The 26543-nt window shown below is 40.6% G+C and overlaps 1 protein-coding gene across 5 annotated transcripts in view; it reads left to right on the forward strand.

Moving 5' to 3' along the window:
- The window catches only part of plce1 (phospholipase C, epsilon 1), an 88832-nt gene that overhangs the window by 30482 nt on the left and 31807 nt on the right, over nucleotides 1–26543 (forward strand). For 4 of the 5 annotated variants that reach the window (XM_034106718.2, XM_034106719.2, XM_034106720.2 and 1 more), the window contains exons 6-9: nucleotides 12807–13003; nucleotides 13662–13804; nucleotides 24668–24822; nucleotides 24914–25081. In XM_034106718.2, coding sequence (XP_033962609.1) covers nucleotides 12807–13003; nucleotides 13662–13804; nucleotides 24668–24822; nucleotides 24914–25081 — 663 coding nt within the window. Of the gene's footprint in view, nucleotides 1–12806; nucleotides 13004–13661; nucleotides 13805–18840; nucleotides 19112–24667; nucleotides 24823–24913; nucleotides 25082–26543 lie in introns of those variants that run through there. The other variant, XM_034106721.2, reaches the window with a different exon arrangement.

Raw genomic sequence — 26543 nt, forward strand, 5'->3', positions numbered from 1 at the left:
GCTACTCTAGCTTCACAGTTGAGCTCCAAACGTTATACTTGATCTTTAAAATAGCAATTTGACGAAAGCAACTCTTGGTCCGCTTATAGTTTTTTTTGAGCTTTCAACCAAATTATACAGTCAGTACTAGTGTGTACTTTTCAATAATGTGTAACTGGGAAATAAAGCAATACGTAGGCTGTTTAACATTTAGTCATTTTTAAATGAAGCAAACCATGCTACTTAAAAGTTGACCAAAACTTGGATAAACTGCAAATAGTCTCAGTTTTTTTGCATTTACATTATACATACAAATATTGGAGATTATACTTGATTGCTTTTACTCTGCATTGTTCAGATTGTATTGACATTATTTCATTGTTAAAATACTTAAAGGTCACATGGGGAAAGGTTTAGCACCATTTCCTCACTTCAACCAGAAACCACCATTTGCCTCTGACTGTATTGGTTAAAGAATAGAGTAGTATCCCTTGATGAAGAAAATAACTTCTTCATCACTTTGACGAGGCTTTAAAAAGGGGCTTCAATGGTTTGATGTCATGGCTACTCATCAGAACACAGAGGCCTCATCTGAGACGTGGTTTACACATTGGACATGCTCCTAGAAGGATCGATTGAGATCTCGAGGCCCCACCATCTTTGTGTGTGCTCACTGATAACATCTCCCATGTTCCTGCTGGGTTGTAACGGGCCAGTTGGCTCATAACCTAATATGGGGGTACCCTCTGCGTTAGGCACCCATCGCTGAGTCTTTGTGTTCTTTACCATAGTTGTAGCTATCTCCTTTTCCTTTCCTTTCCTGCTTCCCCCTTGTCTCCTGCTGATCTTTAAACAAATCTGAAAGGCATTGGATTCATCTTAAATGAGGGCCTGGATTAGCTTGAAAATGTATATAAACAAACCTTTTTAGGTCTTAAAGTTAAAACATCAGAAGAAAGGATTTTATGAATTGTTTGATGTTGCAATTTAAAGTCTCAACATATCTGGCAACATCAAATCACGTCATTCAGACCTGGATAGAGAAAACATTTTGCCTTGAATTTGTTTTTATTACAAATTGGCCATTAAAAACTCTTATTCTAACTTGCCTAAAGTTTTAGTAACCCTGTCTCTCTATCTCTCCTCTTTGACTTCCTCGACTGATGTAGATCTCTCTCTCTCCCTCCCTCTCCCTCACTCTCTACTCTCTTTTGCTCAAGTCTCCTTTCTCACTTTTATAAGTGTACACTGACTAAGAGGGATTGGAGCTTGGTGTTTTTCTTCAGAATATCCGCCTGTTTCTGTGCTACAGTAAGTCATCTGTTTACTACGAGTTCTTGCTGTTCTTTAAAAGAGCAAACATCTTTTCACTCATAGTGTTTTGTGGCTGTAAGCAAATACATGTTTTGTCTGATCAGTGTTACAGCAACAGGATTCAAGTTCATTAAGCGGAATGTGTGTCAAAGTTCAGCACGCAGAACGTCTTTGAAACTTATCTGCAATGCAATAACTTGAGAAAATGTGTATTAAAGAAAGAAAAAAACAACTTAAGGTCTGCAAAAAGGCCTTTGACACACTCTTGTTTTAAAGCAGTCAGTTAAACGACTGTGTGTGGTAAACTGTAAGACTAGTTAATACCGTGCAAAGTAGTAGACAGCAGTAGCAACTGGTGTCATGTGTTGCATTGTAAATCTCCAGAACGAGTAAGCCATCATTCATCAGCTACCTTCACATTTTTAAGATGGAGTCGAATAGATTTCAAAGTAGTTGTTGAGTTTCCGTTGTGTGCGTGAAAAGCCAGGTTCAGTTTGTAAGTCCAGACCTTTTATGACCTGAACAATCCTTCATCATGCTTATCTCCGGCAGTCTGATCAGGACTCTGTGCCGTTATGTCGGAGAGAGTGTCGGCTCGCAGCAGCATGACATCATGAGAACTGTAAATGGGGGAGTGGCGGTGCGGAGGGGTCCCACTGGGCGCTCTGGGTAATGGGTTCCAGGTTGTTTTGGCCCTCAAGATGACCCAATCGTTTCCCTCTCTCCCAGACGCTCTCTTTAACGCCTTGTCATATTTCTTCTCGCTGGCTTTTCCATTCACGTTCTTCTTTCCTCCTTGAAACTCACCTTTCACTCTTAGAGCTTAAATCATGTATTTTGCTTCACCTCAATGACAACATATTACTCACCAGCTACATTGCTGAGATGTAGTCTTCTACAAACCAATGCAGGCCTTAACTATTTTTCATTCTTTAACCACAAAAAAAGTAATTATTGCTTTAGTTAGACTATACCTATTTGTGGGTTGTATCCAATGTGTTGATTGGGCTAACCACAGCTAAGAAAGCCAACAGTCTTCTTAAATATCTATCTTATGGTACTCACTACATTGATGTACATGTAACCTTCCTTCTACAGCAGGGGTCTCAAACTCAAGGCCCGGGGGCCAAATCTGGCCCGCGACTTCATTTGATGTGGCCGTGCAAGAGCTTGCAAAGAATATAATATAATTATGCGGTTACATACCACTTTACAGAAGCAGGTTGCCCATAAACTACATGTCCCACAATGCATCTCGTTTTGTGACATGCGCACTGAAGAGACTTGCAATTATTTGCCCTGGACTTCTGCTTTCAGACGTAATTAAATACTAAGTTATTATCCTATCCGATAATAATCCAATTCAGAGGCAATAATGTAATATAATACATAATTTTATATATATATTATATATTTATATAGTTACAACCGGCCCTTTGAGTTCAACCTTTATGCGAATGTGGCCCGCGATGAAATTGAGTTTGACACCCCTGTTCTACAGTCTTAATTCTTCGGTTATTATGGTTAGATATTCTTGCAAAAGGTCTGGATCAATGGCCTCCCGTTTGGATAAAGGTTCACCTGTCACAAAATAATTCTTAATTGATCTCAACGTGTCGCCTCCTCGATTTTTAATTACTACACATGGCTACTTTTTCATCAACCAATAATTGAGTTGATTGTAACAGTATATTTGTTGTGTTGCCTTAGTTTGGCTTTAATTACAGCTTCAAAAAAACAATACGGAGGGATTCACATTGCGTTATGTTATACAGTAAAACCAAAAACTATCAATATAAGATTAAGGCTGAATAAAGACATATGTTTTCTTTAACCTTTAACCTCACCCTCTGTGATGTACCAGTACTAAATAACCTCAATGATACCTAACATCTATCTTATTTGAATATCTCATCTCCCCAAAGGCGTCCCACAGTAACATTATCTGCTGAAATGGTGTGTGACCAAGCACAACTTGTCATTCCACTTCTACTCTGTAGGGCTGCTCGATTATTCAGTCAATAATTGATATCACGATTATTTACATTTACTTTGAAAACATCAATTTATTGGGAAAACAAATGTGTAGTATGTTTTTAACAGTTTTAACAGTTGATTACCCTGAACCTTAAATATAATTCAATTGAAAAACCAATACAACTTTTTTTTTTTTTAAATAAATAATAATAAAGAAAAAAAATCGTTTTATTTCGCTTATATTGTTTTCATAACCGCTGCAAGCCAAAATCGTAATTGCGATTAAAATATGATTAATTGAGCAGCCCTACTCTGTAGTCGCTCTGTACAAATCAGATCAGTGAGTCAGACTCCTTTCCTGTAAAAGTGACTTTTTCTGTTCGTCTCCTTGCTCTCATGTTCCTTAGTTGGCTTTATTGACCATCACTGGCTATGGATGGTTCCGTTTGTTTCAACTCACTGCTGTTAATTGCTGCAGTATGTTGTAAATGTGCAATAGAGTTCCTTATAAATTAAAATGTGTTGCCCATCCCTTGTTGTCCTTTGCTCCTGATTTCTCCCGACACTCACACATGAAGTACACCCATCCCGCCCTGAGCTTGTTAATGGTGAGACGCCGTCCTCAGGAGGAGGCCCGGCTCTTAGATCTTTTTTGAAACGGCTCCTCGGGAAATTCAACAGGGGATTATGATTGCAGTCACCCCTGGCCTCCCTCTCTATTTCCTCTGCTGTGCTCCCCTGTGGTTTGCTCTTTTCACCTTCTTTGTCTTTCCGGCTGCACTGTCCTCTTTCATATCCTCAACCGTAATCATTTATTTTCACCTTTTTCACTCCATCTCCTTTTGCTCTTTCCTTTAATCTTTTCCGGCTCTCTTTTTAACATTTCTTCCTTTTATTGACCAACCTTCCTTAAACAATGTCTTGCCTTCCTCCTCCACCTTCATCTTCCTGTCCTTCTCCACCAGTTATAGTAGAAATCAAGAATTCAAGAAAAGGCATCTTCTTGTCCTTTGTGTTAATGATATAACTGTTAACTTACTCCTTCTTGAATAAAGTTAATTTTGTGAGCCTAAACCTAATTAAGAAGTGTGAATACACCCTTGGAGATCTCCTCCTCTTAATTATGTGCAATTTATATTATTATTTGAAATGCTTTATCATAATTTCTTTGAATCCATTTTTTTTTCTTCACGCAACAGCGAAACCTGAAGTGTATCTTTCAACTATTAGGAATCCCACGGAAAAGTCTTCCTTTAAAACTTGAGGGGGTTCCCAAACGCCCACACGCTTACATCATGCACAATATATTACCAGCGTCGTATTGAACAAGTGAAACCCCTAGACATGTCAGCATCACTATCCACCCACTGAGCCACAGAGGACCTACTCTAACACATGAGTCAGACAAACGGGTTTTTTTTCAAGGCTTACTGTAAAACAACAAACTCCACGGCTTTCTGTGCGATAACCAAAGCCACCTCACTTCTCAGTTTCATATTAAGTAAATGTTTTGAAGCAGGCAGTAGTAGGAAATGGCCTACAGCAAACATCTTAAGTCCATCTTTTAATGTGCTTGAAACTCCCCCAAATGTAATGTTAAGTGCATACAGATGTACGGTACATAAATACAAAGTTGGCTTATACATTAGGGTGTATGGTATGTGTTCATCCAAAATTAGCTGTAGGTGGTTAATTGTTTGAGTGAAAGTAATTGCGTCTGCTTGATTTAGAATGTTATATTCATGTCTTTTAGTGCATTATTATCTTCTTACTATCTTTTCTTAAGGGGAGGTGTTCAAGTGCGTCTGTTAGTAATGGACACACAGTCTTTTTGCTTCTGTCTTATTCAAAGCAGATACTCAGACATTAGGCTCCTCTAATGTAAACACTGACTTGTGTGCATGGACCACCTACACACACATTGAATAGAGCTTCAAACCACATAAATATACAAAGCACACATAAACACATACAGTATGCGTATACACAGCCTACACGTACAACAAGTGTACATTTAGAGTCTGTATCTATGCAACTACAGACTTTTCTTTTTGTGTATGAGCTCGTACACAAATGAGCACTCAGTCATCCGTGAGATAGTCCAGGCTCAGTCTGCGGGAAAGCAAACATTACCTTGTGGAGACAGAAACGGCAGAAAAGGTCAGAGAAGAACAGCACGGAGCGGAGAGGTTGTCTGTTTCTCCGTTATGCAAACCAGGATAAGGAGTCTCTGGGATAAAGAGTGGAGTGTACAAGAACACACACACATATTCACATAGAACTTTCACATGTTCAACCTGAGACGCAGGATGTCTGCTTGGCATGTTTGGGTGCGCTTGTTTGATGGCTTTTGGTGTGCTCTGTCCAGGTTGGGTGGGGTTAGGGTGTCTGGGTGCTGAGTGCCAGAGCTGCTGAGCATACCTGGCTGACCGCTGGGTTTTCAAATACACTAAGGTGCATTTGATGCTCTTGCCGCGTTGGGTGGGCAGGGTGCACATTTTGTTCATTTCCATCAGATGGGCTTGTCGGCTCCATTTCTACTGCATTAAAGAAAACACAGTCCAAGTGGTATAAAAGATTTAAGGACTATGTGGCTCTCGGATCTTAATCTTCCTGTGATTTACGGTACTTCCACATTGAAGCAGTGGAGAGTTTTATATTAGTAATTCAATTAGTGTCGCCTATTCTCCCACATTTGCTATGTTTCGTAACTATTTCAATACATCAGGAAGTAGATGGCAGCCTAATAATGGTGAGTTAGCAGTTATTTGCATTTGAGGAATTGGTGAAATTGCTTTAACTTTGATAGAGGATCCCTTCACTCCAAATAGACATACTTTAAACATTTAAATCTTTGGCTGCAAATCTTTACTATTAAGAAAGTGGAAAAGACATGTTATGAGAACATGAAGACATGACGACACATTCTGATGCTCTCCATGCTGTTCTGAAACCCCTATTGTACTGATTTAAGCTCCATGAGTCCTAAAAGAAGTTACATTTCCACAAGGCATTAAGCTTTGAAGCCAAAACACTTGAATCATGTTCCTTTTCGCATAAAAAAAAAGTGTTATAAATAAACGTTTTAATGCTAAAATAACCAAAATACACTCTCAATTGGCAAAAGTCAACTTGCTCAGTAAAAGAAGGGTTAAGGCTGACGTCTCTTCCTGTGACCTGAGCTCTTTTAACACTGACCCCTAGCCGACCTCGGCTAACCCCGACCCCCAATGCTTCTACAAATATTTCTATTCCTTGTATGTTGGCTTCGTGGGAGAGTATGTGGGGGGTTAGGGGACTAATGCAGTGAGTTTTTGAATCCCCAGCTAATCTTTTTCTGTGTTTAATTTCATGATATCATACCCCAGATCACCCTTTGTGTCTGTGCCTGCATGACAATAGTGGGAAGAAAGATATACTGTACACACACACACACACACACACGCACGCACGCACGCACACGCGCACGCACGCACACACACACGCACTATTTAGGCATTTCACAGACAGCTGAGCTCCATTGCATCGGGGGATCTCTGCCTCGGAGTGCTGGACAATATTAGAGTAATTGAGGAGGAGTGTGTATACGACAGAGAGATGGTGTCAGTGAGGGAGTATGTTGGTGTGTGTGGAAGCCGGAGACATCAAAGTGGAGAGGTTAGAGGGGTTGTGGGTTGGATTTCTGGGAGGCAGCGTCGGCCTCTCCAGTGTCCTGCATGCTCATACTCTATGTGTCTGGTATGATATACATAATGGCACGGGCATGAGTCAGTGTGTTTGCTTGTCTGGATTTTAGCATGTGTACATACGTGAGTGCATTCCCGCTCAAGGTCCGGTAGATCTGCGCGATGCCCCACAGCAAAAACGTGCTAATCCTTTTCCCAGAATGGCTGTTGCCAGGCAGAGAAATGACCCAACGGGGCGATAATGGGACTTCTGGGCGAACTCATTCATACCTGTAGGTTACATGGAATGGTTTTCAGTAAAATGGAAGTCATAGTTTGTAAGTATATTAGTGTTGTGCGTCTTTGTGATGATTTTATTTATTTTAATACATGTACTGTATGCACTCACGTGTTTGATCACCATCCTTGAGAAGGACACACTCTCTAGACTCCTCAGGTGGCAACAAGCCTCGAAATAGGACACATCATCTGCCCACGATGGACCAGATTGCTGAGGTCGATGCCTTGCTAAACAGCCTTCTGTTAAATATAAAGGTAGCATTTTAAATAGCAAGAAAAAGCTCTGGTGTTCCTCTATTTTTCACCTTTTGATGAGTTGTTAAATATTGGATGCAGCTTCTATAATTAGAACATAGATACCACACGGCTAGCACCCCCAAAACAATTTCCTTTCCTCAAAACGTTGTATTTCTACAGCATTGGAGAAATTAGAGCAGGTTGTGTTTGTCATAACTGAACTTAAAGCGTCTCTTGGAACAAATGTCTGTTTTTAACATATATGTAGCACACACGTATTTTTTTAATATTTCAAACTGCATTAACAGATTTATTTCGGCCACCTGGAAAATTCATTTTTTCGCAAATACTTACTATCTTTTATCTCTGCTTTTGTTCTCCTCCTCCTGACAAACATAGCTGGCTCTGAAGCGGCAAATAGTTCCACGATGACCCACAACACAGATCAAATAGTTTGGATTACATTTTGACTGTAGGAAAAAGAAAAGACTTTCTCATGAACATTATACTGTATCTTGAATATGGACAACATATGCCCGTCATTACAAATTACATTTCTATGCAGCAAAGTCAGACAATTGATGTTGTTATATTGATGAGCAAAACAGCTTTTGACTTCTGACTGTAAACAGGGTAAAATGTTGACAGAGGATAAATATTTTTGGAAGTTACTGTACCTTTTTGTAAGGGGAGCTCAATCAGTGCAGCTGCCTCAGCACTGCAGCATGTATACGTTACCGTCATAGCTTAAGCCATTAGCATTTCCTGTACACACACAGTGTAACATGATATAAAAAGCTTTACTCGTGGCAGATGACTCGAATAGCTTTAGTTTTGCTTACTGGCTAAATGGCAAGATACATACCAGGAATGAGAACACAATATTGGTATTGGATAACCTTCACTTATGTAATGGAGATGAAATGCAGTTATTGCCTCAATGCCTGAGCTATTAATGCCCTTCTGTCTTTCTGCTTAGTGATCATCTTAACTACTGAGATTTAATAAAAAACATTAGGCAAAATGTACAATTCTGTTAAATTATTACATTATTTCCCTTTTAATGTATGCATGTGTATCACCAGCTAATAACTTAGTCACTATATCACACCTTCCCCTTCCTTTACACTTAAGCCTTTGATGACGAGGGTACATTTTTAATCTCATGGTGTCAATTTTGGATTAATTGTCTTGGGACTTCTGTGAAACCTGAGAATCAGAAGCTTGGAGACACATTTGTTTTAAACATCTCCACACTTTGGGAAATACACTTTTGATTATTATGTTTAAGAATACACTAAACTGATATTAGCATTTTAAACGAAAGTATCTCTCCTTACGTCCATGTTTTTGCGTAGAGTTTGAAGATGAGTTTGTTTGTTTGTGTGTCTGTAAAGAAGACAGCTGCTTTGTGTCCATCAGAAGCAGAACCACATTCCCTGCAGGGTCCTTTGAAGTCAGGCTCTCTTACACACTTATACACACACATATACAAACAGCCTTTTTTTGCTTCATTCGTCACCTCATATAGCCCCTCTGTGTGTGGAAGTCGAACTTGCTTTACGGTAGAAGAGTATATCCTTTCATGTCTTTTAATGTTAGGAAGGAGAAGGTTTCACAGGACAAGAAACTGACCTAAACTGCGTATACAAAGTGATTGGATAAAACAAAACACACTATGTTGGTTGTGTTTTTCTGCTTGAATGAGCTACTCAGATTAGGATTCTTTTTTCTTTCATTGCTGTTGACAACATTTATACAAATCCAGGGGAAAAAACATAGTAATTCTTATTTATTGTCACGATAAATCATTTAAAAAATCTTGAATAAAGGCTCTTGAACCAACACAAAGAGTCAATTGAAGTACTTTAATCTTGGTCTGTATTAAAAAATGTATGTGTTGGCTCAATTGAACCTTGAATCAGACAGCAGCCTAGATAAAATGCCTTCATGCCATAACTGCTGTCATAAGCAGGACAGCTTGGGAAGAGACACTGATACCAATATTGTATTGGTTGGCAAGGGCATAGTCGTGGAAGTCCATATTTGCTGTTTTTTAATGGCTGTTTGAAGCCACTTGGAAATTCTATTGATATTTCTGTTGCGTCATACTTGTTACTGAAATATTCAAGCAATATAAAATCACATATAACCTTGTTTTCCCTTAAATCCTTTGGGTATTTCTTGTTTGTATTAGTTACAGGAAAAAACGAAAAATACTGCCCTAATTAACCGATAACCTGCCCATCTAAATAAAGTAAATAACCGAGGCATGAAAGCGATCTACGTCCCCGGCCAAGTCGGCTTCTTTGCTTTGTATTAAATGTGGATAAATACACTGTCAATGCGGTAGACTTTATGTCTGTTCACTGGACACGCACAGTCACTAGATGCTGATAGAACATTTACCAGAAATATGAGTCAGAGAATGTTCTGGGAAGTAGTAAAAGGCGCTTTGTGTGTAAACGTGTTAAATCACACTTTCTTTTATTTCATAATGTTGTTGAAAGTGTCGCCAGCTTGTTGCTGGAATGCAGGTCAATACAGGACTAAGGTGTGTGTGTGTGTGTGTGTGTGTGTGTGTGTGTGTGTGTGTGTGTGTGTGTGTGTGTGTGTGTGTGTGTGTGTGTGTGTGTGTGTGTGTGTGTGTGTGTGTGTGTGTGTGTGTGTGTGTGTGTGTGTGTGTGTGTGTGTGTGTGTGTGTGTGTGTGTGTGTGTGTGTGTGTGTGTGTGTGTGTGTGTGTGTGTGTGTGTGTGTGTTCTTGGTGTCTCACCCTTTCTCTCCCTCACACGGCTCCCTCACTCTCTAAACGTGCAGGCTGGTATGTTTCCTTTCCCTCGGGATGGCCCAGATCTGACAACATCGAGGCCTACACCCCGTGCAGGAAACCCATCCCACTGAGACAAGTAGCTTACCAAGTGTGTGTGTGTCTCTGTGTGTGTGTGTGCAACGCTGCTTCCAGCCCTTAATACAAACGGGACGTATTTTAAGGAGTGAACACATGTACTTAATTCGGAGTATTTCATTTTACACCATAATCCCAGGAGGGTGATGGTGTATATATTTTTCCTTCCTGGGAATATTTTGAAGCTTATTTACACTCGAGCAGTATTTTCTCATTAACCTCGTAATGCGCTTGCCCCTGCTTTGTCACCGGTATCGATTTTGTCCAATACAGCAATATCCACCACTGCAGAAGACATTAGGGCCACTTAACATCGCCACAAAATGTTGCCGTAATGGCTTTTCTGAGAAATTCAGGTTCACTTAAGGACAACTCAAATCATTTTGGATAAGTGTTTTTAAATTGTCGGATGGATTTTGTTCCGAGAAGAGTGTGAACCGATGAAGAGGAGGCTTCTCGCCAAGGTCAAAATGTTAAAACTCCTCAGTGACGTCTCTTCTTTCTCTCTTGCCTCCCACCATCCTTTTCTCCATCTCCCCATTATTCTCCTTCTCTTTACCTACACTGACACTTTCTCTCCAGATCCCTTGCCCAACATTCTTCCTATCCTTAAGTGTCTCAGTGGTATTTCTATCTATTCATTTTCTCTTTTCACGCTTTGAGAGGAAATTGCTTTGAGAGGAAATGGCTTCCGATAATGAGCACAGCAGAGGAGCTGATGAGAATGACCTCTGATTCAGATGTTGTATAACAGTGATTTCTACCGAGCTCTCTCGAACCCCTTTTTCGTCTCAGTTATTTTACCTATTATACAAAATCCACTTTTTCATGTCTTTTATACATACACACGTGTCCTCTCTGTGTAAAGAGATTCTGAAAGTTTATTTTCGTCCTGATCCATTTATATAAAACCTGTCTGAAAATGAGCCGATCAGATTTTGGCCGCTTTATGATGTTATAACGATGTTTTGGCTTGTGTAACCATTAGCCAATAGCCAACCAAGGTGACACCCCCCCCCCCACCTTATCACCTGAATCTCCTCCTATGCCCCTTTCACACCAACGCGGTTCCAGGGCCGGTTCGGAGCTGGAGCACCGGGTTTTACTGTTCACACCGCAGCGGAGCCGCCTCTAAGCTCCGGAATCCGGTTCATTTCGAGCACCAAAAATGTGTCCGGCCAGAGCAAAAGCACCGCATACGTCACGCTTACATCGAGGCGGGGGCAGGGGCGGGATCAACTCCTGAACAACAACAAAAAGCCCGCGTTTTATCCAGTTTCTACACAACGATGGAGAAATGTAACAAGCAGCAGTGGTCCACTGAAGAGACCAGCTACCTACTGGAATCTGGTCTTCCGAAGAGGTACAGAGGAAGCTGGAGCACAATCGGCCATTGTTGTTGTTGTCGGTGTGAGCTGTGAGGGGTTTGCGCACGGTTTGGCTTTATGAAGCAGGCATGCAAACGGTTACGTCATGACGCAAACGATGACGCAATGACGCAGCACCAGTCGGACTCTGGGCCGCGTAGAAAGAGCCGGAGCTAAACCGAAGAACCGGTTCTGAACCTGAAAAGCTCTAGCACGGAGCTTGAACCGGAGTTGCGTTGGTGTGAATGAGGTATGAGCTCCGGAATCCGGTTCGTTTCAAGCACCAAAAAGTTGTCTGTCTAGAAAGCAAGCACCGCATGCGTCACGCTTACGTCGGATCTGGGCTGTGTCCAAATAACACGCGACATCCACCAACTTTTGAATGCAGCATGTAACGACTGTAAAGTTGGTCGTCCCATTTCTTCCATTTTGCTTCGACAGAGCAAAACGAGTAGCGCTTCAATACAATCGGCCATTGTTGTTGTTGTTGTCGATGTGAGGGGGTTCCGCGCGGTTTGGCTTTATGAAGCAGGCACGCAAACGGTAACGTCATGACGCATACAATGACGCAATGACGCAGCACCAGTCGGGCTCTGAGCGGTGTGAACAGAGCGGGAGCTGAACCAAAGAACGGGTTCCGAAGCAGAAAAGCTCTAGCACGGAGCTAGAACGGGAAAAGCCTTTGTGTGAAAGGGGTACTAGAGCACCTTTGTGTGAAAGGGGTACTAGAGCACCTTTGTGTTATTTTTAACCAAATATCTCTGAGGGGAGTGGCTCCTTATTTTCATCTGAAGTAACAGACTTTTGAAACAGGGCTGAAACAGAGGGGATTATGGGATGCTGCAATGCATGATCAGTGTGGTATTTTGACCAAACACTTCAGATACATGATTTGTATATATCTGAGACCTATAATATAATGTTGAAAAAGAGTATAAAAGGGGACCTACCTGGTGATGTAGGATTGGCTTTACCTCTTCATCCTGTTATAACTGCAGAAATGTATTTATATAACTTTCATTTAGAGGAGGTGACCAATGTGTCAATGATTTCCTCAACAGGTTAACAACTATGTGCAGGACAGAGAGGAGCTCAACCTGATTCATCCCGCCAAAAAGCTCCTGCTGTCTCTTCCTGGATGTGTGTGTCTCAGGGAGTCTCGCTGGCTATCCAACGCTGTCAGCAGCAGCAGCCCAGCCGGACCGGACCCTCACCCCCGCCTCCATCACTGCTACTGTCAGCCTTTCTATCCACATAGGTTTGTAGCCATTTTCGTCTTATTTAGTATTTCTTAATTTAACATCCATTTTGTTGGCCCATCATGTTGAGAAGAACACCTAAAGAGACTGGAACTGTGTTTGGTATTAACAGTTAAACATTTAGACAATTAATAAAGGTTGAAAGCAGCATTAAACTTGACAAATGATACTGTTTCTTATTGCATATGTCATCTGTGTTGGTGAAACGGACTGCACCTTTGGTTAGAGAGGTCACTTAAGAAATGCTCTCACCAAGGATAATATATTGAAATCTTTGCACTTGGCACTATAGATCAAACCAAACAATCAACTTGACTGTATCATCTTTAAGGAATCATGATGAAAAACAATGATTAAAGTATAATAATGAAGATTAAGTTAGGATATGTAGGACAGACGGTACATGTAATGTTTTTGATGTAAGAGGGTGAGCTGATGAGTAAATGGGAAGTAGTTCAGTATGAAATGCAAGAGTCTCACTATGCAGCTCTCTCAATGTACAAGTGGGACATTTAAACTGGATTTAAAAAGCAACGGGAAGCCGGTGAAGACAAGTGATGTAAGACAATAAGAAGGCTGCCATGCTGCAGCATTCTGCCCTGAATGTCTTGGAATCACAGCCAAATTAAAAGACTCTTCCTTGTTTCCACTGTCTAGGTTTTATCGCGCCTGTGTGCAGAGGACGTCGGCGTGCTCCCTGCTGACCGGAGCCCTGCTGGAGGCCACAGCAGCTCTCGGGTCCCGCTCCTCTCTGCCCTGCCCTTTACCCCAGATCCCCAACTGCCACGCCGTGCTGAAAGGTGGGTGTCATACTTCAGTAGAACATGTCTATGTGTGTGTAAGTGTGCAAACGCAACAAATGTATTGATAAGCAAACAGTTTTACATCATACAACGTGTGTTCCAATAAAAGCCCAATTCGTACATACAGTATGAAAACCTGATGACGAGTGAAGCAGAGACTTTGGGGAGAACATCTTTGTGTCCGTTTGATTCTGAGTGAAGAAGATTCTCACTGTTCCCCTGTGGTCTACGGCTCCGTTCTTTTCCCACACGACTCTTTACTACCCACAGCGGGTTTCGGGTCGGCACGTCACGTCTGTAGTTGATCCCAGTGGTTGCACTTTCCTTCTTCTGTTCTCTATATTTCCTTTGCTGTCCTTTCTCACTACTTTTCTCTCTCCATCTCTCTCTGCTCCATTGTACAGCTTAGACACACATGCACACACAACGCTAACGTGGTGTAAGACGCACAGGAAGAAGAAAAAGCCTCCTGACATCACAGTGTCCACTTAACACTGACGCACACGCACACGCCAGGTTATGTCTTAACATCTGAAAAGCGGTGATATGCACTTCAAACGTACTCCTCTCTAAAGCTCAGGAGGGACGTTTCAAATGTCTACTAGTGTTTTTATGTAACAAGCACACGCATGTACGGCTGATTTTATTGTACATAAACTACATAGCAGCATCTCTCTGTCCTGGTGAGAAAGACATGCAAAGTAAATGATGAAATGTAATGAGACAATCTAAATAGACACATCCGCATCATGTAAATTGTATCTCACCCTTTCTGTGTCTCCTCGGCCTGACTCTGCACATGACTTCATTCCCCAGCCAATCAGGTTGTCGCTCTGTTCCTCAGCTGGTAACTCTCTGTCCACCTTCTCTACAATCATGTTACGTATGACATAAATGTAAGCCGATCCTGACATTAACTACAACTGGCTTTGGTCCAGGGGACAGGCTGTCTCTGACTAGATCAAGGAGACGCACACACACACACACACACACACACACACACACACACACACACACACACACACACACACACACACAGACATGATTATTTGCGTGTGTCTCTCTGTGACTTGCTATATTATTATCAATCATGTTGACAAAAAAACGTAATGATTTATCAGACAAGTTAATGGAGTAAAAAATAAATATCTTAGACACACACACACACACACACACACACACACACACACACACACACACACACACACACACACACACACACACACACACACACACTCATACAGCACATATCTTTACCATGACATCGTGTTCTGTTCTAATAGGTGTTGCGGGGAACAGAATAGAGGCAGACACGCACACACATAGCAGCTTGGAAGTCTTGGCAGGACTAGGACTTCATATGCACACACACTGCGCATGAGCATTACCTAAGACAAGACATATCAACTTGTTTTTAAAGTTATCTGTTTCCCATCTGACATTCACCTCTGCCTTTTTCAAGCATGGAAACCACCTGTGTGGCTATGCCATTTGAAATATTTGACATTTAGTTTACCAGAAAGCTGTTTCTGAATCCATACATGAAAATGTTCCTGTTGCAAAGAGTTAGATTTGTCTGAAATCTTGAAAAAATTCATCAAGATGAGGCATGTTTTAGTTTAAGACATTGTTTGTAAAGTGAAAATAATTATCAGATTTCATCAAAGACTTTTGATTATCCTGGAGTTTTTGGAAGGTATGACGTACTGTAAGATTCATTACATTACATTACATTGAGCTGACGCTTTTATCCAAAGCGACTTACAATAAGTGCATTCGACCAGGAAGACACAACCTTGAAGAAAACAGAATCATAAAGTACATCAGGTTTCATAGAGCCAAGCATTTCAAGTGCTACTCAACTGGCTTTAGATAAGCCAGTCCTTTATTAGTATACAAGTGCTCTGTTAGCAGTTCTTCGTTAGTAATTCTATCGCTCGAAGTGGAGTCGAAAGAGATGAGTTTTCAGTCTGCGCCGGAAGGTGTGTAAGCTTTCTGCCGTCCTGATGTCAATGGGGAGCTCATTCCACCATTTTGGAGCCAGGATAGCAAACCCACGTGTTTTTGCTGATGGGAACTTGGGTCCCCTTCCCAGCGAGGGTGCAGCGAGTCGCTTGGCTGATGCAGAGCGTAGTGCAGGCGCTGGGGTGTACGGTTTAACCATGTCCTGGATGTAGGAAGGGCCAGATCCATTCAAATGAGATCGTGCTTGTGCAATTCCTCTATTCAGTCTTTTGACATCATAACCTGCTATTATTCTATGTTAGTGAACAAGCTCTTTTCAAATGTAACTTGTGTTATTTAGTTTCAAATGGATATGCACAACATAAGATCCATTAAAACCTGCCAGCAGAAATAAGTGTGAATGGACTGCGATTCTGAAGGCGTTTTAAAGATTAACAGACAAAGAGCCTGCGTCTGTGTATTGATCGCACAACCTTGAAAATAAGATGTTCCATTTGCCCCGTTGAATAACAGAACTTTCTTTTCTTTTTAGTTCTTACCAGTGTTTGCTAGCTTTTCAAACTGAATCCAAGGTTCAATTTGTCATATAAAACTGACATGGTTGAAATATACATTAATAAACAGTGGTAGAAAATGAAATGTTTTCATCCAAAGTCTATACATCGCCTCTATAGAAAAGCCTTTGCCTGTTCTCTCAGTCTATACAGTACATTCGCTCTCCTCTTTCTTTTTGCCTTCGAAAAAGGATGAATAAAACCTATTTATGGTGGAGGTAATTGCGTATCACAGGTTCAGATGTATTTTCCTTTTAAGGACTTCCTATTGATAAAAAAATGTGTTTGTGCCAGCAGTCGTTTTACATTCAGGATAGTCTTTACACTAATAGAAAATCAAACTGGTTGAAGTGGTTTCAATTGTCATAGTCAATGTCCTTGCGCTTCATATTTTCGATAAAGTAGCTAAAATAATTGCATTAGTTAAGTATATATTTCATAATAACACGTTTTTTTACGAATCGTTAGGGCCCAATAAGTCAGACTATGTTATATGGAGGTTGTTTTTATGACAAAACACCTCAATTTGTTCATGTTTTCTTTCTTATTTGCATTGCTTTCCCACCCTGTATTAACAAGGTTTTTTGGATTCAGTATAGTGGTAGGAACACTAATTTTTTTACAAAAAGGCTCTTACATAGAAACTAAGACTACCAGGATAATCTCCTTGCCAACCGTGGAATATTCTTAGAGTTTAAAGTGGTGAGTGAGAGGTGAAGTGTTTAGACGTTCCTTACATGCATCATCCACCGTCATGATCTGAAATGACAGCGAAAGCTTGCTTTGGTAGCAAAGCAGCCATTTGGTAGCAGGTCAAGAGGGATGTTTTGGAGAGATACATGATGCTTAACAGGTTGAGTTGACCCATGTCTGGGTCATTACCACAGGCTTTTGTAATGACTAGCAACACCTATAAAGACACATTCAGATTGTTAATGGGGCGAGACAAGGGTAGGGTCAAGGTTGTTTTTCTGTGTTAAATATGGTTGATCTTCAAGGCTTTGAGAGGAATAGTTTTCATTAAAGCATACTGTATGTTTGAAAATGCATTTGTTTTAAGTACTTTTAATGTAAGCATGGGTTTTGCAATACCCATGATCAGTTTGGTCATATAAGTGTATACATGCATTGCTTATCAAAATAATGAAGCGTGCCTTTAGGTCTCTGGAGTTTTTGTCATTTTTCAAATTGTGGATGTCTAATTTTGAAATGCCTTCCTCTCCCGTTGACCCCTTTACTCTCGAGTATACACAGTTTGTAATTATTGAAGAAAAACTCTACGAAGGGCCACTGGGATTTAGCCATTTTCATATGAACTGTAAATGGGAGTGGTTTAAGTGCTTTTCTTGACCTCGTTTCCTTAGTAGCACAATTTAGTGTACTGCTAAAGGAAGTAGCAAGCTCAGCAATAGACTGATGTCTTTCTTTTCCCCTCCTTCTTTCTTTCTCTCTCTTCCTCTCGGTCCACATTGTACATTGTGTTGCCTGCTAGCACTGACAGCAGATGTGGTGGGGAATCAAACTGAAGGGAAGTCTCAAGGATTTCAAGAGCACATATTGTTTACATGGCCATAATTGCTAAAAATACTTATCTGAACGCATTAAGGCTGGACTACGACTTTTTTCTTCACATGTGAACACTAGCTAAGATAATATTTTGACTAAGATAACGGTTGGACAACCCTGATAGCTCTTGTTTTGACAAATAACAGCATGTCTTTGAATGTGGTTATATTGTTACACCTAGGTTTCTCTTTTATTGTTGCAGACTTGGTTTTTTTAGACATCTTTTCTAAACAAATGATACATAATAAGTATTTCAGTGAATCTTACTAAGTTAATGTGCCTTATCCAACATGCACATACAGTCTGGTAAAGAGTTTTTGTTAAGTGCCATCCTTAGTTTGCTTTACTTGTTGTTTTAAAACCCAAACACTCAAATTAGCATAATGTAAAACAGAAAATGCAAAACATCTTCAGATTCAAAACACTGTCTGTGACCCAAGAACACATGTAGATTTAAATTGGATTAAAGTATAATATAGTTGGGTGGTTAATTGGTGTTATGATATTTCTGTCAATAGAATAAGCCACTTATTGTTTCAGCTCTTGTGCAGTAGCCACACAAAGACATTAAATACTTATTCAGAAGTATCATATACACACTTCAGTTATCAGCAACTTACTGCGACTCATAATAGGAATATTCCTTTCCAAATATACAAATAAAAACAATTTCAATTCAGTGATCCTGTGTATAATAGGATACTATGAGAAAAAAAGATGGGGGGGGGGAATTTGTTTTGAATCTATTGTTATTGCCTATGTCTCCTGCACTCTGCCCATATGAGTGTGTGTGTTATCACTGTGTGTGTGTGTACATGTAGCTGGATGGTCTGCCTGGTTTAACTGTAGCACATGGCTGTGAACTATGTATGGTGTCAGTGAAGAAGGGGCGGGAGAAAAGGGGAGAGAGAGAGAGAAGGATAGTGAATGCAGTCAAGAGAAAAAGCAAGGACTGACTGCTGATAAGAAAAGGGAAAGAAGCCAGGTGAGTGAGAAAGACACGGAGATACAGGGTGAATTTGAGAGTTAGACATGGAGTAAGGGAGAGAGGGAGAGCAGAGCGAGTGAGAGAGAGAGAGAGAGAGAGAGAGAGAGCAGCTGCAGGAGAGACGGCACTGAGGGTGCGAATGTGGACAAGTGTACTCTGGTGGCTCCGGCTCTGTCAGAGTGGACGCAGCAGCCATGAAGCACTCTCACAGAGCGGACTACAAGCTGATCAGTGAGTACAGGAAATGTGAGTTACTGTATGGCTGCCTGTGGATTCCCAAAACCTGTAAGAAATTATAACATTTACTGAGTACATATGAAATAGTTCTGTCTATATTTGTTTCTAAATGTAGTGTCTTTATGTTTGATAATTTAAAACTACTGTTTGTTTTCTATGGTGGAGACCACTTAGGTGTTGTGCATATCGGAAAGCAAAGGGGAACTTGTTTGCATGATAATCATTGACTCTGATTGTGATAGCGAGTCATTTGCTCTGCTGGGCGTTAAAGACATATTACATATTAAGTGGGATTTGATTTCTTGCTTTGTTTTTGACTATCAGTGTTTTTGACTATCAGTGTTGATATTTGTATTAACTCCTCAAGCTTCATTGTTAAAATACTGCTCTGTGAAATATGTAGCCATTGCATGTTACCTTTATTTTTGTTTCCCAATGTATGTCAAATGCGGGCTCACAGTTTCACAGTGTGTCTTACCTAATTTGTGACATTTATATTCTCCTTAAATGCAGTCTTTCATATTGGTTTAAATATATATATTTATCATTTATATATATATCAAATATCCCTGGACCTGATTGATTGTGTTACCTTTTTTACTTTTAAATTTTGCGCTTTAAATTACAACATTGTATGAACTTCTAAATACAAACAAACATATTCACCAACAGCCTGGGATCTCGAGTATTCAGAATAATCTCACTTAACTTTTGGTAAGGATTTTTTGTTGTCGTTTTTCGGATTGTTTGTTTGTTTGTTTGCCAGCAACATTACGGAAAACCACCACCTTGATTGTCATGAAAATGGCAAGGGGTGCAAGTGTGTCTAATGGGCAAAGGAAGAACCTATTAAACATTGGAATGGATCCATAACACTGGGCAGATACACATTTTATTTATGACTATAGGACATTTGGCTTTGGCAGAGGTGTGCGCTCTCTGAGTGCCCTTCTACTTTCTTTATGTGATGGATGATGCAGCAGTTTGGAAAACTGTGTGTGAGGATGTTCAACCCTTCATACCAGAAACCTGACGGAGTGAGTGACAGTCAAGAATCTCAGGATCTCTGGGCAGCGTCACACTGAGTTGACCCCGAGAACTTTAGCCACACATGGCTGTGGCTACGTGGTGTCTGTGCGGATACAGTATGACACCTTCCAGTCTGACCTGTGTCACTCTGATTTGTGTCCAGTCACAGGGAAGTTACACAGAAAAAGCTAGTTTACATATCAATATATCCTGTGCAAATATACACTTTAGTTTGACCTGACACCTCTTATATGAATAACATAGTATAAAGAAAATGATGTGCTTTTAAAAAAATCTCATCAAGTGTACTTTCACTTGACTCAATGATGTGACATATTCATTGTTCTGATTGTTGCTTCTGCGGTGGCTGTGTGTCTGTGTATACGGTTGTGTGTTGTTGTTTTGCTACTACTTGTTGATTTGTATGTGTGTCTACGACCATGAATGGAAGCTGTCTAATGCTACAGTGTGGCTGGAGAGATTTGAATGCACGTTTTTTATTGTTTTTCTTCAGCAGTTTTTGAATATCTGAATAAATCAGATTAAACTGTGTTCCGGATTTACATTTGTGGTGATGCAACGTTACAGTAGTTCAGATATCAGACAGTTTAATCCCCCACGCAACACCGGAAAACAAAATAAGATTGTTGATATTGTCAAGAGGAAATCACTTTTAAATGTATTATGATATTTATAGGTTCAAAGGGCTAATCTAACGGTGCTTTGACTCGGGCTGTTTGTGCTGCACCTGTTTGAGTGCCCTAAATACTCCAGCGGAGGAGTTGTCATCAGCTCTAAACGTGGTTTAGAGAACTGTGTGTGTGTGTGTGTGAGAGAATTTGAACAAACCTCATAGCAGTGTTGAAATATGTCACCTGTATCCTTTCAGACTGAGTTTCATGTCTTCCAGTGTTGGCCATCAGTCAGTTATTGGTTGATGCTCATCGGATTTCCCTGAATGAGACATTGATTTAGTATTTTGTTATCTATATATAATTATGTTCTGTGGTGGTGATGGTGAAAGTACATTTGCTGTTGCTATAATTAGAGGGTAGAGCTCCTGCTTCAAATTGTATAGAGTAATTCATCATATAAGAAATCGTTTTTAAATTGCTCTGTTTTCACAATTGTATTCCTCTTGATATGTTTTTATATGCACCAAATATACACCAAAGAACATTCTCTGTAATGTGCAAACCTACCTGATCATGACATGAGTGTCTTACCTTTTGACAACTAATTAATACCATTACCCAACACTTAGTTGCAATTGTTCAGCTTCAGTGAGGTCTTATGAACACTAGTGATGCAGACATCAACAGTTTAAGTCCTTACTCTTAATGTTCAATAATTGATTAATGATTTACAGAACTACACACATGCAGCACTAATCTACCCTCTGAAAATCAGACAAAATGAAATAATATATCCACCACATGCTCTGTTAATGGCATGCCATCTGCTAAATCAGAAATGAAAAAAAGGAAATGTATAGAAATCAAAGCCACCACTGCATAGCACAGCGGATGGGGATTTGTATCCAGCATGCACTGTAGCACATCAGAACCCATGCATAAACATGGGCGATCATGGTCTATTAGTCCAGGTTCATGTTCCCTCAGCAGGAGTGCAGTATGCTCAGTAGTGCTCACCAGTGTTCCTCTAACTACTTTTATTACATTTTTTCTCACGAGTCGACCGCAGATTATATTAGAAACACGTATGACCATCACTGGAATCCACAGTCCCATTCCATTCAGCTTTAAATGTTTATTTATCTGTTGTCAACAATGATATTGCACAGTTGTGTGAAGAAGGAGCTCATTGATAAAGCACATAGCAATTTATTGTATACATTATATAACATATTTTCTTAATCATTGATTCTATTTTGGGAGCCTTGGTTTCGACACGAAACAGTGTGATTTTAAAAATGAAGGGTCTTTGGCATTTTTTAAGAATCAACATTTAGAAAACGTTATAAACCACAGTGGCTTTTATTAACTCGTAACATATTGTGGTTGGGATTTTCTTTTTTCTGTATCAATGCACATTTGCTTTTTAATCAATTCTTCAGAATCTCTTAGGACCTTTTTCTTGTTTGAAAGCTTTATCTGCCCGTGTGTTCCCGAGCTTAAAGGAGGAATACATGAATTATTAAATCTTCAACAGCGTCATTCAATTCATATCACTTCATTCTAGCTGTCTCCATTTCCACTTCAAAAGGTTAGCATGTGAAAACAGCTCCAGGCGAGAAAGGAAGAGATATTGCTCATATGCTTGGTTTTAAACTGTACTAAAATCTTCACGACATGTTTTATAATAAGATAATAAAACATGGTTAATGATCTTCCACCGTTTTTTATTCTAATTTAACAGCAGTTCAACTAAAAGTATCTGTTTTTGAAAGTAGCTAAAACACATTTCCAATGGATGAAAGTTCAAATCTTAACTATGTGGTTTGATTTAACACTTTTACTTAGGTTTGTTTTATAAGTTGCAGCTGTACATTTCTACCATTACACTTTTTGGAAATCTCTCAGTAAAAGGGATACTTTTCCTCCAGTTTGCAACTTTATTTAAAGTCCATATATTTAATTTTGCCTCAGTAGTCAAATCGTGTTTGTTCTTTGTAAAATGTGGTGCACAAATGGCAAGATATTTCCCAGGCCTGGACATTATAGAGGAACCATCATTCATAACCTGCAGTCTGTCTCTGTGTGTGACATTTAAAGGATTCAGTGGATTACTCTGTCTCTGTAACTGTGATAGATAGCTCACACCTGCAGCACAGTGTAAACTACAACATTCCACTTAATCTACTTATCCCTTCCGTCCTCTCTATCGCATCTCTTCCCTTTTCTCCTATTTTCTTGCATTTTCAAATAATTGTTCTTTTCTTTGTTCCACCTTTTCTTGGCCTGTCCTTGAATACAGTAACCAATTAAGGTTTATCGTATTCTTTGCTTCTTTGTTCCCTTCCTTTGTCACTTCTCGTTATTTCTGAAGTGTCTCTTGTGCACAGTAGGTCTCTGTGTTCTTAGTTCGTTACAGAAGCTGCCGGCCGGATCCACAAATCAAACTGTGTAAATAAGCAAAATGTGCCCCTGCAGAGCGGGCCACTGCTGTTGCCATGGCTACGGCTACCTGTTGCTAAGAGTTACCAAGGACAACCTATAAGTGTGTGTTCCTATATGTCTATGCATACACCGGTTTGTATGTGCGTGGTCGCGAGAGGGCACCCGTGTGTGTGTGTGTGTGTGTGTGTGTGTGTGTGTGTGTGTGTGTGTGTGTGTGTGTGTGTGTGTGTGTGTGTGTGTGTGTGTGTGTGTGTGTGTGTGTGTGTGTGTGTGTGTGTGTGTGTGTGTGTGTGTGTGTGTGTGTGTGTGTGTGTGTGGTGTGTGTGTGTGTGTGTGTGTGTGTGTGTGTGTGTGTGTGTGTGTGTGTGTGTGTGTGAATGAACAGACCGAATCTGTCTAATTCCTGGAGGTCAATCTATTTGATGTACTATTTCTTGCATCCATGATATAATACAGTAAATATCTCACTTATTTTAAACACTACTCTGCTAAACAGATCTCTGTAGCATATAGAGCAAATTAAATGCTAAAGACAAGAGCTACTTAATTAGCATGCATTTCATAGCACACACAAACATGTTTGAAACACTTCCTTTTTTCTATTTGCCTTTTATTAGGCACAAATACCGTTTAGATTAAAGCTGTTACGTGTCAGGTTCTTTCGTAATGGCTTGTCTTTGAGGATTTCAGCAACATTTATTGGTTTTTGTTGTAGAATAATTCCCCACTGAGTAGAATATGTTTTCCTTTCTATGATCAAAATGCAGTCCCTAAAACCATTTCTGGAAAAGCTCCTGCGCTGGAAAAGCTGTTTATGTGGCATTCATCCCGACAATGTACAGTATGTCTACCTGGCAGCAGCAGTGTAGGACATGTCCATTAGTCCTTTGTTAGCAGAGATGAGGACAGGTTTGCATATGTGCGTGTAAACAGACAGACTAATGGATCCAACTGCAATCCAAACACAGGAACTGGCAGGTGATCAATGCTATTCACTTCTGGAGGGTGCAGTGTGCAGGCCTCTCTCGGCTGGTCGGGGGGGTAGAGAGAATGTGGTATGCAGGGGTTGATGGATCAGAAAACTCGAGGCATTCGGGTTAATCCTGAAAAAGAGATGCACTGCAATGAGGCTTAAAACTTTTTATGGTGAGAGAGAAACATCAGAGTGGAACATGTCTCCCTTTGACTCCCTTCTCTGGTTTCTCGTACGAAGAACAGTAGTCTCTTCGTCCCTTGTGTACCTGCTACTAGTGGAGGAAACCCATCCACCCTCTTTGCGTCTACTCTCACCTCTTCTCCTTTTAGTGAGTTCAACAGCTTTTTCTCTCGCCATAGAATACCAGCTCAATGGTGATATGTCGTGTAAAAGTAAGATGAGGAATGTAAACGTCTTGATCTCTTTTCTCATGTCTTTCTTGCTCCTTGTTTCCCGCCCATGCAGAGCGTCAGCTGGCCAACAGTATGACCAGCAGCGGCTCTCTGCCTCCCAGTGTCAGTGGGATCAGTAAGGAGCTGGCAGACGTGCGTCACCTTGTTCAGTTCCCCGAGGAGATCGCCTGCATCCTCACCGAGCAAGAGCAGCAGCTTTACCAGCGGGTGAGAGGACGCACACACATGTCTGGGGAAAGTGTGAGTTTAAATGAACAGAATTAATAATTAATTCACATTTGTCTGCTTATTTCTGCAGGTCTTTCCTCTGGACTACCTCTGTTTCCTTACTCGAGACCTAGGCAGTCCCGAGTGTCAAAACAAGCTCCACCCTAACCTCAAGGCCTCGCTGTCTGTGCCCGCCATGCCTACCCAGAGTGCTCAGCGAAGCAACGCTGTGGAGGACCTGGTGGCACGATTCAATGAGGTGAGGAGACCAGTTTAGAGCATTAACACGCGTTCAACTAATCATTTAAAAAGTGGCAGATTGATTTAAAGACAAATTATTAATTGTTTCAGCTGTACTTCAAACCTAACATCCAAATGTTTTCCCTTTCTTTGTGGGACCTTTGAGAGGCTATGATTCATCATATTAAACTTGTGAAGTCAGCCTACAGTATATCTCACAAGCTCAGTTTTTACTACAGGGTTTTAGTGGGATGAGCTCACTTTGGTATCTGTGATACCAATCAGCACACTGTGGAGTGTGGACTCCTGAATGGCTCGAATAACTTTTTAAACAAGACCTCATGGAGATGTTATTCATGAGAGCACTTCTGAACTATTGAGAAAATATTGATAGAAAAACAGTGCTTTTAGGGACCCCCCCCCCCCCCTTAATGACATCATCAAAGACAGTGAAAATGTGTGTATTGCTATTTGATATAAATGTGAAAGCATAGCAGAGCAGTAATTGTGTTTTCCTTCAGCTGGATTTGCGTTTGCGAGTCATACCAACTTATCAGCTCAAGACTGAGTGCGTGTACTGACACACACACACACACACACACACACACACACACACACACACACACACACACACACACACACACACACACACACACACACACACACACACACACACACACACACACACACACACACACACACACACACACACACACACACACACACACACACACACACAGGTGTACTGTAAGTTGGCTGAAGTTACTCTCTTGGGGCATTGTGTCTTTTATGGTGAGTGACTTTGAGAATAAACAACTACAACATTGCACTGCCGAGAAAGAGAAAGCGAGACAGGGCGAGATTGATCGGTACTTATGATGTCATCTTTAGGTTGCAAGCCTCTCACATCAGCTGCTTTTCATTTAAGTCAGGGGAGACACACAAAAATCAAAGGCTCATTGTAGCCATATATGGGCACAATGGAACAAGAGTCAAATGACAACAGCAATGCTCCCTTTGAAGCCCCCGATGGAGCTGGCTTTAAATTGGGAATCTCTCCAAAGAAAATGAGATAGTGTCGAGTCGTCCGTCTTGTACCATGACTCACTGGTCGGTCGGTGTTAGGCAAAGATTTACACAAAATGTGTTAAGCATCTTGCAACTTTTTGAATGAACTGTTATATATTCACCGGATCTTTCTGCTTTTATTCTTTGACAACTTGTATTATTGGCAGCATTAACAACACAGCTGAACCGCAGTGATGTACCTGAACGCGTTCAATGAACGATCGTTCATGAACGCGTTCATATTTTGGGCGAACGTGAACTGAACGTACTGTATTTCCGCTAGATGAACGTAATTGAGAACGCGTTCATTCTCAGCGCTGTATAACGGCGTTCAAGCGTGCGTTCATTCTCAGCACTGTATTATAACGGCGTTCAAAAGTGTGCCAGATTTCATATGCCTTTCAGCCGAAAAC

This window comes from Pseudochaenichthys georgianus, chromosome 19 (genome assembly GCF_902827115.2).
Source record: "Pseudochaenichthys georgianus chromosome 19, fPseGeo1.2, whole genome shotgun sequence".
NCBI lineage: Eukaryota > Metazoa > Chordata > Actinopteri > Perciformes > Channichthyidae > Pseudochaenichthys > Pseudochaenichthys georgianus.